Consider the following 19,012-nt stretch of genomic DNA (forward strand, 5'->3'; position numbering starts at 1 on the left):
TAACTTTATCTTTTTTTCAAAATGGCTGTCCAGTTGTTCCAACATCATTTATTCAAAAGATCATCTTTGCTGCAATGATTTTTAGGTCTTCTTCTGTCATACAATGAATTTCTATATCTAGATTTATCTGTTCGGTCCTTTCCATTCTGTTCTATAAATCTGTTCATTTGTGTGCCAGTAACACATTGTTTTAATCAGAGGGGCTTTACGTATGTCTTAATATCTTGTAAGATTAGATCTCTCATAGCTCTCCCTTCTTTGTATTTTCTTAACTATTTGTGTGTGTGTGTGTTTTGTTTTGTTTTGTTTTGTTTTGTTTTATTATTATTATTTTTTGAGACGGAGTCTCGCTCTGTCGCCCAGGCTGGAGTACAGTGGTGCGATCTCGGCTCACTACAAGCTCTGCCTCCAGGTTCACGCCATTCTCCTGTCTCAGCCTCCCGAGTAGCTGGGACTACAGGGGCCCGCCACCACGCCCGGCTAATTTTTTGTATTTTTTAGTAGAGACGGGGTTTCACCACATAAGCCAGGATGGTCTCGATCTCCTGACCTCATGATCCACCTGCCTCGGCCTCCCAAAGTGCCGGGATTACAGACGTGAGCCACCGCGCCTGGCCTATGTGTGTTTATTTTTACACATGAACTTTAGGATGTTCCTTTGTAGCACTATTAAAATGTCCATTGAAGTTTTATTAGGGTATACTGAATCTATTCATTAATTTTGAGAGAATTAACATTTTGATAATCCTCAACGAGAATGAAGAATACCTTTTCATTTGTTCAAATCTACTTTTACATCTTTGAGGAGTGTTTCACAGCCAACTTCATGTAAGTTTTGAACATTTCTTGTTAAGGTCCTTAATTTACTTTTTTGGCTACTATAAATCAAGTTTACCTTTACCTTTAAAAATTCTTCTGTAGCTATACAAATGTTCCTGATTTTTACATGTAAATTTTATATCCTACTATGTTGCTGAATTCTATTATTATTGGAATTGGCTTAATCATTGGTCCTAACATTTTTCAAGTATCTCACCCTGTTATCTGGAAATAGAGGGAGTTTTATTTCTTGTTTGCCAATTATCATGTTTTCTGTTTAGAACAATGGTTTAAGCAGAGATTCAGAGAAGAGGAGGAGAATGAAAGGCAGAGATTCTAGCCTTCTTTGTTCTTGACTTCAGTGGGAGTGTCTCATTGTGTAATATTCTGGGTTTAGAGTTGTGACATTTTTATACACCCCCCCCCTACACATATCATACATCTCTTCCTATCTTCCCAAAAGCTTATTGGCAAGCAGCATTTTTACAAACATAACTTCTAGATTGAAGTAAAAATGATCATTAAAAGTGTGTGTGTGTGTGTGTGTGTGCACGCACACACATTTGTTTTTGTTTCAGGAATGAGCTTAGAAATATGCTTTCTTTTTGTCTCGTCCACATATTCCAATGTTCCAAGATGCTGCTTATGCTCACGTGGATTCTTCCCATGGCAAAAAGCAGGAAATCAGATGTGCCTCCAGTAAAACTACACAGGCAGGCTTACTTTGTTTGTGCATTTCCAAAAGTTTCTAACATTTCAATTCTTACAAAAAGTTGTCACAGGCAGCAATTATTGCAAGAGCGAAAATGAACCTTGATTACTGTGGTCAGCTATAAAAAACCCCACTTCATACATTTATTTAGATTGGTGCAAAAGTAATTGCAGTTTTAACCATTACTTTCAATGCAATAACTTTGCACCAAATACTTCCTAATCCCTGACACCTATGAATATTACTTAACATGGCAAAGGAGTGAATATTAACTTTCATGGCATAAATTGTGATTGAAAATCTTGACAGGAGAAGCTTATTCTGCATTATTCAGGTGGGGCCTCAATGCAAGCTCATGTTTCCTTATGAGATACAGGGAGGGGGTTCAGAGAGACACACGGAAGAAAAGAAGGTAATGTGAAGACGGAGGCAGAGATTAGAGTGCTGTGGCCTCAAGCCAAGGAAGGCCCGCAACCACCAGAGTCAGGAACAAGCAAGGAGTAGAATTTCCCCTACCAATCTCCGGGAAGAGGCCACCCTTGCTGACGCTTTGACTTCAGGTGTCTGGCCTCTCCAACTATGAGAGAATACATTTCTGCTGTTTTAAGCCAACAGTTTGTGGTTATATGTTATGGCAGTCACAGTGAACTAATATGGTTGACTAATTAATTATTACATCTTTTTGTTCTGTATGTAAAGATTGCTTGAAACAAATTCTGACATTGTCTAATGCACTTGTATGTTACAAGTCATTTATTAGAACACAGTGGTTTGACACACAAGTTGCTAGAGTATGCAATATTTCTTTAGAGCTGGAAAATGGCAATTTTAAAAAGTAAGAAATGCCTGCTTCTTCCTAAGCACTGAAAACCAAACATTCCTGAGTAAAAATGAGTAGCTTTTCTAGTCTAGTGTATAGATATATTGAAGTTGATGTTTCCAGTTGCTTCTCTACCAGGCTTCAGAACAGAGTATCCGCAATTTTGCAGGCTATATTGAAGCTACTTTAGAATGTTTAGGGTTGTGATAAAGGAAAGTCATGTTTCATTATTTTTTATTGCAGTAAATAACACATAATATGGGATTTACTCTCAACATATTTTTAAGTGTACAATACAGCATTGTCAAGTATAAGCACAACGTTGTATAGCAGATCATTCAAACGTTTTCATCCTACAAAACTGAAACTCCACACTCATTGAACAGCCACTCCCCATATTCCCCAGGCCACAGCCCTGACAACCACCATTCTATCTTCTGCTTCTATAATTTTGACCATTTTAGATAGTTCATATAAATAAAATCGTGCAGCACTATCCTTCTGTGACTGGCTTATTTTACTTAGTGTAATGTCCTTGAACTTCTTCCATCTAGTATCATAATGACAGGATTTCCTCCTTTTTTGTGGCCAAATAAGATTACACTGTATGTATATACTGTATTTTCTTTATGCATTCATCTATCCATGTACATTTTGTCTGTTTCCACATCTTGAATACTGTGAATTATGCTGCAGTAAACTTGAGAGTATATGTACCTCTTCAAGATCCTGATATGAACTCTTTTGTATTAATACCCGGAAATGGGATTGCTGGATCACATAGCATTGCTAATTTTAATTTTCCAAGGACCTGCCAAACTGTTTTCCATAGCGGCTGCACAATTTTACATTCTTAGCATCAGTGCACACTAGGGTTCCAATTTATTCCCATACTCACCCACACTTGTTATTTTCTGTCTTATTTTGTTGTTTGTAATGGGCATCCTAATAAGTGTGAGGTGACAGCTCATTATGGTTTTGATTTGCATTTCCCAGATGGTTAGTGATTTGGAACATCTTTTCATATACCTGTCAGCCAATTGTAAGTCTTCTTTGGAGAAATACCTATTCAAGTCCTCATTTGCCTATTTTTTAATTGAGTATTTTTGTTTTTGCTTTTTTGCTATTGAGTTGTAGGAGTTACTTATATTTTTTGGATATTAATTCCTTACCAGATAAACAGTTTGTAAATATTTTATCTAATTCTGTAGGCTGCCCTTTCACTCTGTTGACTGTTTCCTTTTCTGCACAGAAGCTTTTTAGCTCCATCTAGTCACACTTGTCTATTATTTTTGCTTTTGTGACCTATGACTTTTGTGTCATATCCAAGAAATCATCACAAAGATCAAAGGTATGAACTTTTCTCCTATGTTTTCTTCTAGCAGTTTTATAATTTTAGGTCTTACATTTAAAGTTTAATTCATTTTGAGTTTATTTTTGTGTGTGGTGTAATATAAGCATTCAATTTCATCATATTGCATATGGAGATCCAGTTTTTCCAGCATCCTTTATTGAAGAGACTACCTATTTGTCATTGTGTCTTCTTGGTGAAAATTCGGTGATGGTCTATGCTTGAGTTTATTTCTGGGTTGTCTACTGTGCTATGGTGGTTTATATGTCTGTCTTTATGTCAATACCAGACTCTAGGGTTCAAGACAGTAGAGTGACTGTAGTTCAAAATAATTTAAGTATATTTCAAGATAGCTAGAAAAGAATATTTGAAACATCTCCAGAACAAAGAAATGATAAAAATTTGAGACAATGGGTATCCTAATTACCTTGATTAGATCATTACACATTGTAAGCCTATATCAAAATACCACATGCACCCCACAAATACGTGTAATTATGTACCAATAAATACATACATACATATATACATACATATCAGACTGTTGGTTTTTGTTGTTTTCTGTTTTTTGTTTGTTGGTTTGTTTTTTAGAGACAGGGTCTCACTCTGTCACCTAGGCTGAAGTGTAGGGGTGCAATCATAGCTCACCACAGCCTCAAACCTCTGGGCTCAAGAGATCCTCCTGTCTCAGCCTCCTGAGCAGCTTGGACTACAGGCAGGCACCACCATGTCTGGCTAATTATTCTACTTTTTTTGTAGAGATAGGGTCTCACTATGTTGCCCAGGCTGGTTTCAAATTCCTGATCTCAAGTGATCTCTTCAGCCTTGGCCTCCGAACGCACTGGGATTACAGTCATGAGCCACAATGCCTGGCCAAGATTGTTTTGATTACTGTCAATTTATATTGTTTTGCAGTGAAGAAGTGTGAAGTTTCACTTTTATTCTTCTTTCTCAAGATTGTTTTGACTATTTGGAGCCCTTTGTGATTCCATATAAATTTTAGGATTTACTCTATTTCTGCAAAATATACCATTGTGATTTTGATAAATATAGCATTAATCCACAAATTGCCTTGGTTCATAAGAACATTTTAACAATATTAAGTTTTTCAGTGCATTATATGGGAAGTCTTTCCATCTATTTGTGTCTTTAATTTCTTTCAAGAATGTTTTACAATTTCCAGTGTACAAGCCTTTTACCTCCTTGGTTAAGTTTTTTTGTAGGGTTTTTATTTTTATTTTTGAAGCTATTGTAAATGGAGTTGTAGAAATATAAGTTCAACCCTCTTAAATTTTTTAAGCCTTGTTTAATGAGCTGACGTGATATTTCCTGGTGAATGTTCCAGCTGCACTTGGAAAGAATATGTACTCTACTCCACTGGGTGGCATGTTCTGTACATGCTGTTATGCCATTGTTCTATGGTGTAATTCAAGTCTCTGTTACCTGTCTGGATATTCTATCCATTCTTGAAAGTGAGGTATTGAAATCTCCTACTATGATTGTGTCGTTATTAATTTCTCCCTTCGGGTCTGTCAGTGTTTGCAGAACAATGTTTGTGAGCCTTCTCCCAATTTCACTGAGATGTTCTCAGAAGCCACCAGGTGTCTACACTAGGCTAGTTCTGTCACTGCTTAGAATGAGGTGAGACAGAAACCAGTCCCTCAACCAACCCTCCAAAAAGCCAGAGCACTGGGTGTGTGTCCTACTCTTCTGGTCTCTTTTTCTCCCAGTGCTGAGGTGAGCTAGCTTGGAAGAGGGGCTGATGTGGGATAAATAAGATTGCTCTTGTCCCCTGTTTCAACATGGCTGTTACGGGCTTTGTGCTCACCTGGAGTACTGCAAACTCTTAAGGGGATTCTGGAAATCTCATAAAGGTATTGGTCTGTAAATTATTGTTGAATTAATGTTTTATGGGGGACAAGGGCTGGGACATACAAGTCCACCAACTTGCTGACATCATTTATCTCAAATTCATATTTTGTTCAATTGAAACATATGAGACTGCAAGGTGTGGCATCTATGCTAGAAGTATAATTGTAAATTATTGGTGGCAATTATAGCAAATATAAACCTTTTGATTTTATCTTTTCAAACTTTAACTCAAACACTCTGTAAAAATACCTAGCAGGAAATGCTGCAATAAATTAGCCTAAGTTATGTGTTAATTTCCTATGACTGTTTTATCAAATTACCACAAACTTGGTGGCTTTTTAAAAAAGACACATTCTTATGTTCTGGAGGTCAGAAGTTTGAAATCAGTTTCACTGGGCTGACATCAAGGTATTGGCAGAGCCCTACTCCCTCTAAAGACTCGGAGAAACTTCCCTTGCACTTTCCAACTTTCAGAGTACTCCATTCTGGACTTTCCTTGGCTAGTGGCCCCTTCTCCTTCTTCAAAGCCAGCAGGTAGCATCTTGTTTTAGAAGTAACCCTGCCTTCTTCTCTGGTCAAGTGGCTCTCTGTTCCCCTCTCATAAGGACACTTGTGTTGGGATTTGGGGCCCATCCAGACAATCCAGGAGGATCTGCTCACCTCAGGATCCTGAATGTAATCACAACTTCAAAGTCTGTTTTGCCATAAAAGGTAACATATGATGTTACAAGGATTATAATATTGGGGGCCATTATCAGCCTGTCACAAGCTATAGACTTCATTGAAGTTGAATGCTAATTCCTTGACATTCAAATATTCTTAGGTAAAGTTTTTCTTCAAACAATGTGGTGATGGACATGTGCTAATGTTACATTCCAAAATCCATTTCAAAATTTTAAATCATCAAACATTTAAATTATAATAAACCTGAGGTATCTTACTGACTTAATTCTCTTCTTTGTCACAAAAGTGTCCTTTTATCAACATGCAATATATAAAGTTAATAGAATACATAACTTCAAATATTAAATTAGGAAAATTAAACTCTTACTTATCTACACGAGGATGAATTTTTGTCAGTGATATATCACAAGATGCATAAATAACCCTCTGACGAAGAAGTCACTGATTATGAAGTCACAGAAGGATGAAATAGAGAAATAGTGAAGAAGTTTTATATTCACTACTTTTGCCTTCCAAAACAACCATCCATATTATCCTACTTCTTAAGGGATTAATTCACATACTTTACCTCCTTCCTAAATGTAGACTTTCAGACTTTGTTACACAACTGTTTTACTAATTGTAAAAGCAATATATAAGCATTGTAAATTTTTTTAAAAAGCATATCAGAAAAATGCAGATTATTCACTGTTTATACTACCAGTTTTTAATTTATTTTAATTAATTCCACAAAGCTATGCTTACTATATACCACTTTGAAAACTTCCTTTTAAATCAATATATTATGAATATTTTAAACTATTATATACCTTTTTAAACAATGTTTAGAATATGACACATTCTGTCACTTGAAGATATCATGATCGATTTTACCAATTGTCTACTTTTGTTCAGTGGTAGGAAGACTGAAGGGCCCCAGTGATGCTCACATCATTATCTCCATAACCTGTAAATATGTCATCTCATATGCCAAAAAGGATTTGGAGATGTGATTAAATTAATGATATTGAGGTGAGGAGATTACCCTGGATTATCTGGGTAGCCCCGTTGTAATCACTAGAATCCTTAAAAGTAAAAGAGAGAGGCGAGAGAGACAGGGTCAAGTTCAGAGTGAGATTTGAAGATGCCACACTGCTGGCTTTGAAGATGGACAGGGACCATGAGCCAAGGGATGCAGGTGGCCTCTGGAAGCCAGGACAAGCAAGAGTACGGCTTCTCCCTGAGAGCCTCCAGATGGAGCACAGTTCTGCCAACACCTTGATTTTAGCTCATTTCAGTTAGCCCAGTAAGACCCATTTCATACTTGTGACCTCCGGGACTCTAAGACAATACATTTTGTTTTAAGTAACCATATTTGTGGTAATTCTTTTTTGCAGCAGCAACGGTAAGTTAGAACTTGTTATTAAAAACAGCATGGCAATAATGATAATATTATGTAATATTTGTTCTCAGTCTAGATTTCTTCCCTGGGATAAATTCCTAGAAAAAAATCAATGTACATGTGGTCAAAATGGTGTCCAGAAAGTTTGTGCCAAAATGAAGACGCATTAATAAAAAGCAAAGGTCTTACTCTCTCTTTGTTCCCTAGTGCTAGGTATTATAATTTATTTTTTTATGATAAATTGATAGGTTATAAATAATGGTATCATTTAAAATTACTTTTCTGAGTTTACTAGTGAGGATGAACATATCCTTATAAGCTATTAAGCTTTTGTAGTTTTTAGTATACCTGTTTTTATATTTTCCCTGTTTTTAGTGACATATTTTGCTGTAGATGTAGCAATTTTTCTTTTATAAAATTAGGAGCTCTTTTCATGTAAGCTGCAAATATTTTTCTCAGTTTTTTAAAATACATTTTAATGTTTTTATAACACTTCAATGAATACAATTTTAATTTATAGTATGTCAAATACATAAATATTTTCTTTTGTGATTTACTATATTGCTTGTATCCTTCTTACCCCATGATAAAGAAAACCCTAATTTATGTATTTGCCTAGCTTTTACAAATTAGCTTACCTTTAAATTCTAATTTTTAATGCACCTGAAAAATTTTGGTAAAATATAAAGTAGGAACATAGTTTCATGTGTATTTATGAGTACTTACATGGACTTGGGTCTCTTTTTACCTTTATATTCTGCTCCATTTTATATATTTTTCTATGTCTGTGCAAAATACCATATAGTAAAATATTAATTACTGCAGCTTCTTAATTCCCTGTATTTGTTTAGCTTGATGAAACCTATAACTCAGTTAAAGTACTAGCTCTACCATTCTTTATTTGTATCTGATTAACTGATGTGGATGGCGCTTTGCTCACATACCTTTCATATTTCAGTGCTCGAAGACAAGGAATTTGTCTTGCTCTGCTATGCATTTCTAAAGATGAGCACAGTGAGTGGCACGTAGTATCACCTAAGTTTTTTTCTGAATGAGTACATTCATTAAAAGATTAATCAGACATAAGATTAGCCTGAATATATACATATACACATATGCATACATATATACATATATAATATACATATATATAAGTATATATATAAAATATACATATATAAGCATATATATATTTGGAAACAGGAGTATTATAGAAGTATAATAAATACAAATATTTTAAAATATATTTTCATACTTGAAATTCATGATTGCTCAATTTGTGAAATATGAACTATTACTAAGATAGCTATTCTTGAGTTAACAAGACTAAGTGACTTACAGACTGTAAGCATTTCAGAACTACAAGTTCATTACCATCCTTGCCTAAACACTTTAATTGATAAGCAAATCACCTCATTTCAAGGTAGTCTATGTATTCTTTTTTGAAAAGATTTTTGGAAAGTTCTTTATATGATGCCAAAGAAAGTATTTCTCTATAAATTGAAATACTTTGGCTTAAGTCTCTTTCTCTCTGAACCATAAAGAACAAAGCAAGTTTTCTTCTATCTGATAACTGTTCAAATATTATTTGAATGAAACTATCGTGTTCTTATTTATAGATATGTTTCCCTAAAGTTGCTATGATGTGGTTTATATCTGTGTCCCCACCCAAATCTAATGTTTAATTGTAATCCCGAATGTCAGAGGTGGAGCCTGGTGGGAGGTGGTTGGATCATAGGGGCAGTTTCTCATGAATGGTTTAGCACTATCCCCTCAGTGCTATTCTTGTGAAAGTGAGTGAGTGAGTTACGGTGAGATGTGGTTGTTGAAAGTGTGCAGCACCTCCCCCTACTCTCTCTTGCTCCTGCTCTGGCCATGTAAGATATGCCTGTTTCCCTTTTGCCTTCCACCATAATTGTGAGTTTCCTGAGGCCTCCCTAGAAGCCAAGCAGATGCCAGCATGATGCTTTATGTACAGTCTGCAGAACTGTGAGTCAATTAATCTCTTCTTTCTAAATTACCCAGTTTCAACTATTTCTTTATAGCAGTGTGAGAATGGACTAATACAGAAAACTGGTACCAAGGAGTGGGGCATTGCTATAAAGATACCTGAAAATGTGGAAACTTCTTTGGAACTGGGTAGTAGGCAGAGCCTGGAACAGTTTGCAGGGCTCAGAAGAAGGCAGGAAGATGAGGGAAAGTTTGGAACTTTCTAGACACCTGTTAAATTGTTGTGACCAAAATGCTGATAGTGATTATGTACAGTGAAGTCTAGGCTGAGGAGTTCTTAGATGGAAATAAGGAACTTACTGGGAACTGGAGCAAAGGTCACTTTTGTTATGCATTAGCAAAGAGGTTGGCCACATTATATCCCTGCTCTAGAGATCTAGATGATTTAAGGTATCTAGTGGAAGAAATTTCTAAGCATCAAAGCATTCAAGATGTGACCTGGCTGTTTCTAACAAGCTTGTGTTCATATTCACAACCAAAGAAAGGACATAAAAATGGAACTTATATTTAAAGGGGAAGCAGAGCGTACAAGTGAAACCTTCTCAGCCTAGCCATGTGGTAGTAAAGAAAAGCCCATTTTCAGTGGTGGAATTCAAGCAGGCTGCAGAAATTTACATAAGTAAAAAGAAGCCAAGTGCTAATATCCAAGACAATGGGGAATAGGCCTCAAAGGCATTTCAGAGACCTTTGCGGCAGCCCCTCCCATCACAGGCCCAGAGGTGTAGGAGGAAAGAATGGTTTCAAGGGTCTGGCCTGAGGTCCATGCTACTCTGCACAGCCTCAGGACACTGCTTCCTGCATCCCAGCTACTCCCACTCCAGCCATGGCTAAAAGACCCCCAAGTATACAACTCGGGCCACTGCTTCAGAGGGTGCAAACCATAAGCCTTGGCAGCTTTCCTTGTAGTGTTAAGCCTGCAGGGGAGCAGAGGGCAAGAGTTGAGGTTTGGAAGCCTCTGCCTAGATTTCAGAAGATGTACAGAAAAGCCTAGATGTCCAGGCATAAGCCTGCTTCAGAGTTGGAGCTCTCACAGAGAACCTCTACTAGAGCACTATGGAGGGGAAATGTGAGGTTGGAGCTCCCACACAGAGTCCCCATTGGGGTACTAGCTAGTAGAGCTGTGAAAGAGGGCTACCATCCTCCAGACCCCAGAATGGTAGATCCACCAGCAGCTTGTCTTTTGTGCCTGGAAAAGCCATAGGCATTCAACAGCAGCCCATGAGAACAGCCACAAGGACTGAACCCTGAAAAGTCACAGGGGCAAAGCTTCCCAAAGCCTTGGGAGCCCAACCTTTGCACCAGTGTGCCCAAGATGTGAGACACGAAGTCAAAGGAAATTATTATGGAGCTTTAATATTTAATGACTACCCTGCTAGATTTTGGACTTGCATGGGGGCTTATAGCCCCTTTCTTTCAGCTTTTCTCCCTTTTGAAATTGGAGTATTTACCCAATGCCTGTAACTCAATTGTATCTTGGGAGTAACTGACTTGTTTTTTATTTTATAGGCTCATAGGTGAAAGGAACTTGCCTCATCTCAGATGAGACTTTGGACTTTGGATTTTTGAATTAATACTGGAATGAATTAAGAATTTGGGGGAACTTAGGGGAAACATAATTGTATTTGGCAACTTGAGAAGGACATGAGATTTGGGAGAGGCCTAGGGCAGAATGATATGATTTGGATCTGGTCCCCACTCAAATCTCATGTTCAATTATAATCCCTATTGTGGGGACTGGTGGGAAGTGATTGGATCATAGGGGTGGTTTCTCATGAATGGTTTAGCACCATCTCCTCAGTGCTGCTCTGGAAATTGAGTGAGTTATTGTGAGATAATTCACAATAACTGGTTGTTTAGGGTATGTTCAGGGACAAACAGACTTAAGGAAGCATGAAAGTAGGTATCAAAACTGTGAGTCAGTTTCAGAGTAGATGTCATTATTATCATAACCACTATCACCCCCACTATCACATCATAATAATAAACACTTGTATAGTGCTTACTCTGTGCCAGCCATGTTATTATTGTTTTGAAATATTGACTAATTATCAACTAATTTTATTGTCATACAACTCTAGAATGTAAGCAGCATTAATACATCCCTTTTACGGATGAGTTACTAAGGCAAAGAGGTTAAGTAACTTTTCCAAGGTAAGAAAGCTGGAAAGAAGCAGAGACAATATGGAACAAGCTCGGGGGAGTTTGACTCCAAAATCTTATCCACCACACTATCTTGTCTATCGAAATTCCTCATGGTTCAAGTATTTGGTTTTGTTCTTGTTGTTATTTCATATTGGTGTTTTGAGGTTTTTAAAAACACCCATTTGAGGAGTACTAACCTGGCTGAAATATTGCCTAATGAAATGCACACTATTTATTATTTCAAAAGTTAGGAATTCAGTATGGTTTTCTAACATGAGTTCTAGTTATGACTTACATTATGTTTGACTCCCCAAGACTAATCAATAATCATACATCAATACAAATTTGGCAGATCTTCAACCATTGTTGTGAGTAGAATTCTTCAGCAATTTGGTTTAATTGTCAACAACCTAGTTCAGCACAGGCAGTTTGCACAGTACTGTGATTCATGTTAGCCTCTGAAACTTTGTTTTTTCTTGCTATTAATTCACAGTTTTCCCTTCTTACACTCATCCATTAAGCTGCTAACAACTGTTTCCTACTTCATTAACTTCCAAGGAGTAAACGTAAACTACAAGCAAACTTAGAGATGTAAACCCACCCAAAGTTAGTTGAGAACAAAATCTATATATCTATTTTGTCTGAGCTTACTGATTTATTTTGTTTTAGGTAAATAGGAACTATTTTATATGTGCATGCAATATTAAAGAATTCACTAGGTAGTGAACTCAGTTTTTGATGTGTTAACTTGAAATTACAGTCAATTAAAAAATAAATAAAATTTTGAAAATAAAATATTCACTCTGGAAGACCACCCAAATACAGTCTTTATCTTATAAGCTACAGGAGGGCATGCTTATGAGTAAGACTGTTCCTTGCCCAGTCCTTAGGAGAGCTATTCAAAAAGCCAAGTCACTTAGCAAAATTAGTGGTTTGGATTTCTGTATGATATCTAATTTTCTAACAGTCTCCATATTTTATTGTCCCAAATGAATCTGCTTCACAGAAGCAAAATACCTACCCTACTTCTTACTTAGTTTGTCAAATGACTTATGAAGCACAGTAATAACACCTTTCCAAATGTCTCTCAGAAGAGAAAGTCTGAATCACAAGTATCAGAAAAAAATGTCCTCCTCATCACATAGCAGAAAGCGGCAGAGCTGTTCTGAGTGCTGAGTGGGCCTAAATGGCAATGCTAAACCAACAGAAGTTGTGATTAGAGTGCAGAAATAACTCCTAATGGATAAGAAGTTGCACACTTCTTATCAAAACAGTTTGGAACTAACAAATGACCTGGCTTTGAGAAACTAAGCTGAAAATTAAGGGATTAAAAGCTTCTGGGGAACAAAATAGACAAGAGACAGAGAGGTACTAAAAGTTATACAAATGACTATAAATGAGTTATATAAATGAGTAACAAAATCTTTGAGAAATTCTTTGAGAAATACATTCTTCTCTCTCTCTGGAGGTTGCCACACTTCAAATGTAATGGGACAAAACAGTATAATGGGTGATATCAGCTGAGAGTTTAGGAGCTCGACTTCAGGCCAGCTCCCACTGGCAGGGGCTGATAGTATTTAGGATTATATGTCTAAAATATAGATTACATAAGAATGAGGATTATTTGCAAGCTCATTTATGGTCAGTATGGTTTGCATTCTGGACAAGTGATTAGTGAAACAGAATAGTCACACGTCATTGCGTTTGCTGTTGCCTTTCATGTCTCCCTCTGGACTTGGAAATATTGATCATGTTGAGATAAGTGTATGTATTTAAGAGAAGGGAGATAGTGGAGAGAGGAAAAGAGGTGGAGAGAGGAAAAGAGAGGGAGAGAGAAATTTTGTGGTCCCTGAGATAAAGAAGTAGGTAACTCCTCAAATCCTGAGGACCACAGATGGAAGATTCAGGGCTTGGGCAACTGGAACTGGTTTTATCTTTTAGTTCACACATCCAGTAAACAAGCTTCTTTTCCAAGTATATAATGTAGGAGTGATGAATTTGATTGAACTAAGTATGAGAACTATGGAGAAAAGAAATAGACTCTGTAAATTACTAAAATTAGGTAAGTCTTTTCTCCACAATTATGCTCTTACACATTCTTTTCCAAACCTACCTTAGTTGATTTCCAAGGAGATGTATGGCCTGCAAACGAATCATTCAGCCTCCTCTGCCTTCTGTTTGCTTATTTTACATCTTCTGTTTCCCCAGCACTTTTTCCATTCCTCTGATACCCTATAAGGCAGCCCTGCATAGAGTAATATCTACCTCCTCGAAACCTTTATGTAATCTTTAAATTTATCACTTGGCACTAATCGTATTAAGAGGTTTACAGTATATATTTTCCCTCTGTGTTTTCATGAACTATTTGTTGGTAGGGAGAGAGTCTCAAATACTTTGTTAGCTCTGCAGGGCCTGTATAAGGAATTTTAGTAATGTGAAATATGAAAACAGAGATAATTTTGACATTTACTTTTATTCCAATCAAAATGGTATTCTTCCCATTCCAAACATGCATTATTGGTTTCACATTTAATACATAATATAACAGAGCAAAGGTAAAACTACCAAATTAAGCATATAATCTCCAATCTTTCTTCTAAACTCCCCTCACCCCTACATACACTGCCTTTACAGCTTTAGTAGATCTCTACAATATATGAAAGTTTGTTGTTTAAATATCAAATATCTTAACAAATAATTGCTGATAGATGTACATAAGCATCTATTGCCATTCATTAGGCTTATGATTTCTTACAAACTTGTAATTCTATAAGTAAATTTAGCAATTTGGATGTAGTTTACATAGAGAGAATCTGTAGATGTTAAGGACATCTGTGATGGTTTAAAATAATGCACAGTGAGAACATATTTTGTCCAGGGTAGGCTGAGATAAATCTAGAAAATGTCAGTTTTATCACATTAAAATATATCCATGCAATCATTTTCTTAAGACTCTCTAAAAGCTAACCTGCAATAATCTAGAGCATTTTAATTATATTCCAAATGATGAATATGACTTATAATCTTTAAAGGGTTGATTCATGCTATTTGAATCTAAGGCATTGATAGCTATTGAATTTTGGTTTCATACATAGGTTTGTATTTAGTTTGATGAAAATTGATAAACTGTCTACTAATGCTTAAAGGATTCAATTTAATGGATAACGTCAATTTTTCAGAACTAATTAGTAAAATAAATTTACATTGGGGAATATACTATGCAACTTTCAACTTGCTATTAATTCTTCATTCCCATTTGTCATGACCTTGGCGAAGCTCTCACTTGATACTACAGAGTTATGGACTATATTTTTATAATAATTTCACTTCTTAATTTAGTAGCTAATCAATTCCATTCTTCTAATCCCCATGTATGTGTGGGGGGTGGGGGGGACGGGGTTTTCTCAATCTCATTTTCCTCATTTTATGTCTTATTTTCTTATCAGTCTTTCTCTAGGTTTTAAGTATCAACAGGTTTTAAATAAACAAATATTTCAGCTTTGCTTTTACTAAAAATTTTGCTATGTACTCTGTCCAGGGGTATATGTTGTCCACCCACCCCCCAAAACAGAGCATTCTTGCTCTGTTACCTGATAGAAATGTATAACTCTATTCTTATTTTTTTAAATTTTTATTTTTTGAGAGAGAGTTTCACTCTGTTGCGAAGGCTGGAGCTGCCTTCTGGGCTCAAGCGATTCTCATACCTCAGTCTCCCTAGTAGCTGGGATTACAGGCTTGTGCCACCATGCCCAGGTAATCTTTGCATTTTTAGTAGAGACGGGATTTCACCATGTTGCTCAGGCTGGTCTCGAACTCCTGGCCTCAAGTGATCTGCCTACCTCAGCCTCCCAAAGTGCTGGGATTACAGGCATGAGCCACCACACCCGGCCCACAACTCTATTCTCTTTTCATTTTCAGGGGAAATTAGTAACTTTAATAAATAAAAAAAAATTTATGATATTTATAAAAAACACTTTGAAATATACTTTTATGAAAAACAATTTACGAAGATTACTTTGAAAAATACCTTGTTCAAGATAATCTGCCTAAACCTGATGGAGTATGAGAAATTTAGCAGTATGATATATTCCTGATACTGTAGTTGGAGAAAAGTTGTCTTCTACCTAAAAAGTTGTCTGGGTTGACCAAGTGTTTTTTCAGAGTAGGATCTTAGGTTAAAATTATACCAGTTCAACAGGAATTGCCCTGCATAAATGAGAATTGTGATCAACCTCTCTTAGATGGAATGATAAGATTAAAAAGCAAAGCTACACTAACCATCCAGATACTCACTCAGGTTTGTAAATCTAAAAGCATCATATTAGTTAAAAATGTATATACATTAAGAATGTTTGAGTTTATTTAGAATGACAAAATAAAGGAACGTGAAGAAGATTACAAACACAGGTATCAAACAGCATGAAATAAACACAAGAAGTTATAAATATAACAAAAGCTATAAGGGCTCAGGAGACAAGTTTATTATCAGCTGGGATTACACACAAACTAATAAATTATTTTCTTTTCATGGGCATAAAAATCACTGAATAAATTATCTGAATTAGTAACTTATTTAGCAATAAACGTTTCTAGAATTCAATCCCAAACCTTTGTTCTCTATATTATGCAATAAGGAGCTGAAATTTCAACAGCAAACTTTAATTTTCAGACTGTTTAAGTTACTTTTCTAAAAAAGTTATTTGAACATAATCATAGTGATCTTAGGAGTTTTACATTTTATGAGAGAAAAGTATAATTGATGTTTGAAAAAAAAGGTTGCTTGATTTCTTATGATTTACTCTTTTACAGAAGACAATAAGAACTTTGCACAATATTTACATCATTTCTGTGAGGCAGCAACAGTAAGATACCATACCCAGGGCTGAGTTTATTTCTTTTAAAGGTGGGAGCACCCATGGAGCTTTGCTGATTTTCCTAAAATTAGTAGCAAGGGCCAGATTTGTACCTGGCACTATTCTAATAGAACAGCCTCTGTTCAAATGAGAAGAGCAAGGGAAGTCCCAGAATTCCACTTAATGGTAACCAAATTTCGAATACAACTTTACATTTAAAGCATTGGTTAAGTCCTGATTAAGTTGGCCTCTGATCCTGTGCTACGTGCCTTCTATTGACTGTAAAGGCAATCATGAATCATGATTACCCTTTTGAATCAGGTATACCCTAAAAGTGCTGTTTCGTATATATTATCACCTCATCTAACTGTAGGCCCCTAATCATTTAACACATAGAAGTGTAAATATATATATGGAAAATAACAAGAAATACTAGAGTGACTTACATGGTAAAAACATCCAGTGTGTCTCCAGCAGTTCTTGCCATCTCAAAGTAGGTTTGCAGAATGTTGACAGTTCCAGAAAGCGCTTCATGACCGCAGCCACAGAACAGGGCAACACCCGCATAGAGCAGGATGGTGGCAATCAGAGAGGCATAGGGAATGCCCCCCAGGCATTTGATACAGCATTCAAAACACCCTGTAGAAGATCACAAAGGGAGAAATTCATATTTTTGTTAACCTAATTTAATTTTTTTTTCAAACTTCAGCACTATGGGAAAGTATATTTGCACTGATAATACCAGGTCAACCATACAAATGAAGTCCTAGAGTGCATTGAAGGATACTAAGATTAAATTCCTTAATTATAAACCCATCCTCCACAAATAAGAGAATGTTTGCTATGACTGATGTCTTCCTCATCTACCGCAAAACCTAGAGAAGCCCTTCCTTCCCAACCCAGACTTTCTATAATAATTAATCTTCACCATACATGCATGCATATCATTCCATCTTGAATTTATTGCTCTCAAATGTCACATGCTTATGGTTTTATTTCAATGGTATTTATTCTTTTGCACTCCGTGTATCTGCATTTTTCTTTTTTTGTAACAGATTTTTTTATTGATGTGTCATAGTTGTACAAGTTTTGGGGATCCAGGAGATATTTTGATACATGTTTATAATGTATGAGGATAAAATCGGGGTAATTGGGATATCCACCACCTAAAATATTTATGTTTTCTTTGTGTCGGAACATTAAGATTCTTCTCTTCTAGCTATTTTGAAATATACAATAGATTATTTTAAACTATAATTTCCCTACTATGCTATCGAATACTAGAACTTATTCTTTTTACGCAAGTGTGTTTTTGTACCCATTAACCAATTTTTCAGACAGTAAGTTGAAGCCTGTTAGTACGTTGTGAAGTTAACCTAGTGAACTGTTTTTTTTTCTTTATTGAGACAGAGTCTGGCTCTGTTGCCCAGGTTGGAGTGCAGTGGAACAATCTCAGCTCACTGCAATCTCTGCCTCCCAAGTTCAAGAGATTCTCCTGCCTTAGCCTCCCAAGTAGCTAGAGCTACAGGCACACACCTCCATGCCCCACTAATTTTTTTGTATTTTTAGTAGAGACAGGGTTTCACCATGTTGGTCAGGCTGGTCTCGAACTCTTGACCTCAAAACTCAGTGAACTTTGACCAGCAAATATTAAAAGTGGCAGAGACTGGAGGAGACAATATCTGAATTCATGTTATGTTGTAAGGGAAATTATTTTTGACTCTTTTGACTTCAGTACTCCTATATGATATTTGAGTGGTGACTCATAATGAAAATCTACTTCTTGCTATCATTCATGGTTTGAAAAAATGAGAAAGACACTGGCACAGCAAATGAGAGCACATTGGACACACCAATCCCTGTGTGGTTTTTGCCAAATTTATTCTTTTGAGCTTATTATCTTTAAAAATGTGACAATAAGATAATTTCTCTCATATGGTTCTCATGAGCATTAAATGAGTTAATATAAAAAAATAGTGCTTGACATAGAGTAACTACTCACTACATGTTGTCTGTCATTATTAGATGTAACTTAACTATTATTACTTTTTTGGGGGGTGGAGGATGGAGTCTCACTCTGTCACCCAGGCTGGACTGCCGTAGTGCGATCTCGGCTCACTGCAACCTCTGCCTCCTGGGTTTAAATGATTCTCCTGCCTCAGCCTCCCGAGTAGCTGGGACTACTGGCACGCGTCACCACACCTGGCTAATTTTTTATTTTTAGTAGAGACGGGGTTTCGCCATGTTGGCCAGGCTGATCTCAAACCTTGACCTCAAGTGATCCATCCACCCCAGCCTCCCAAAGTGCTGGGATTACAAGCATGAGCCACCACACCCGGCCTAATTTAACTATTATTCATATGAACTA

At 36.4% G+C, this 19,012-nt stretch overlaps 1 protein-coding gene across 4 annotated transcripts in view; it reads right to left on the reverse strand.

Annotated features, from left to right (window-relative positions):
* The window catches only part of GPM6A (glycoprotein M6A), a 369,432-nt gene that overhangs the window by 51,556 nt on the left and 298,864 nt on the right, over positions 1 to 19,012 (reverse strand). For all 4 annotated transcript variants that reach the window (XM_009448592.3, XM_009448591.5, XM_016952529.3 and 1 more), the window contains exon 2: positions 17,091 to 17,283. In XM_009448592.3, coding sequence (XP_009446867.1) covers positions 17,091 to 17,283 — 193 coding nt within the window. The remainder of the gene's footprint in view (positions 1 to 17,090; positions 17,284 to 19,012) is intronic.

The sequence above is a fragment of the Pan troglodytes genome, chromosome 3, assembly GCF_028858775.2.
Source record: "Pan troglodytes isolate AG18354 chromosome 3, NHGRI_mPanTro3-v2.0_pri, whole genome shotgun sequence".
Classification (NCBI taxonomy): Eukaryota; Metazoa; Chordata; class Mammalia; order Primates; family Hominidae; genus Pan; species Pan troglodytes.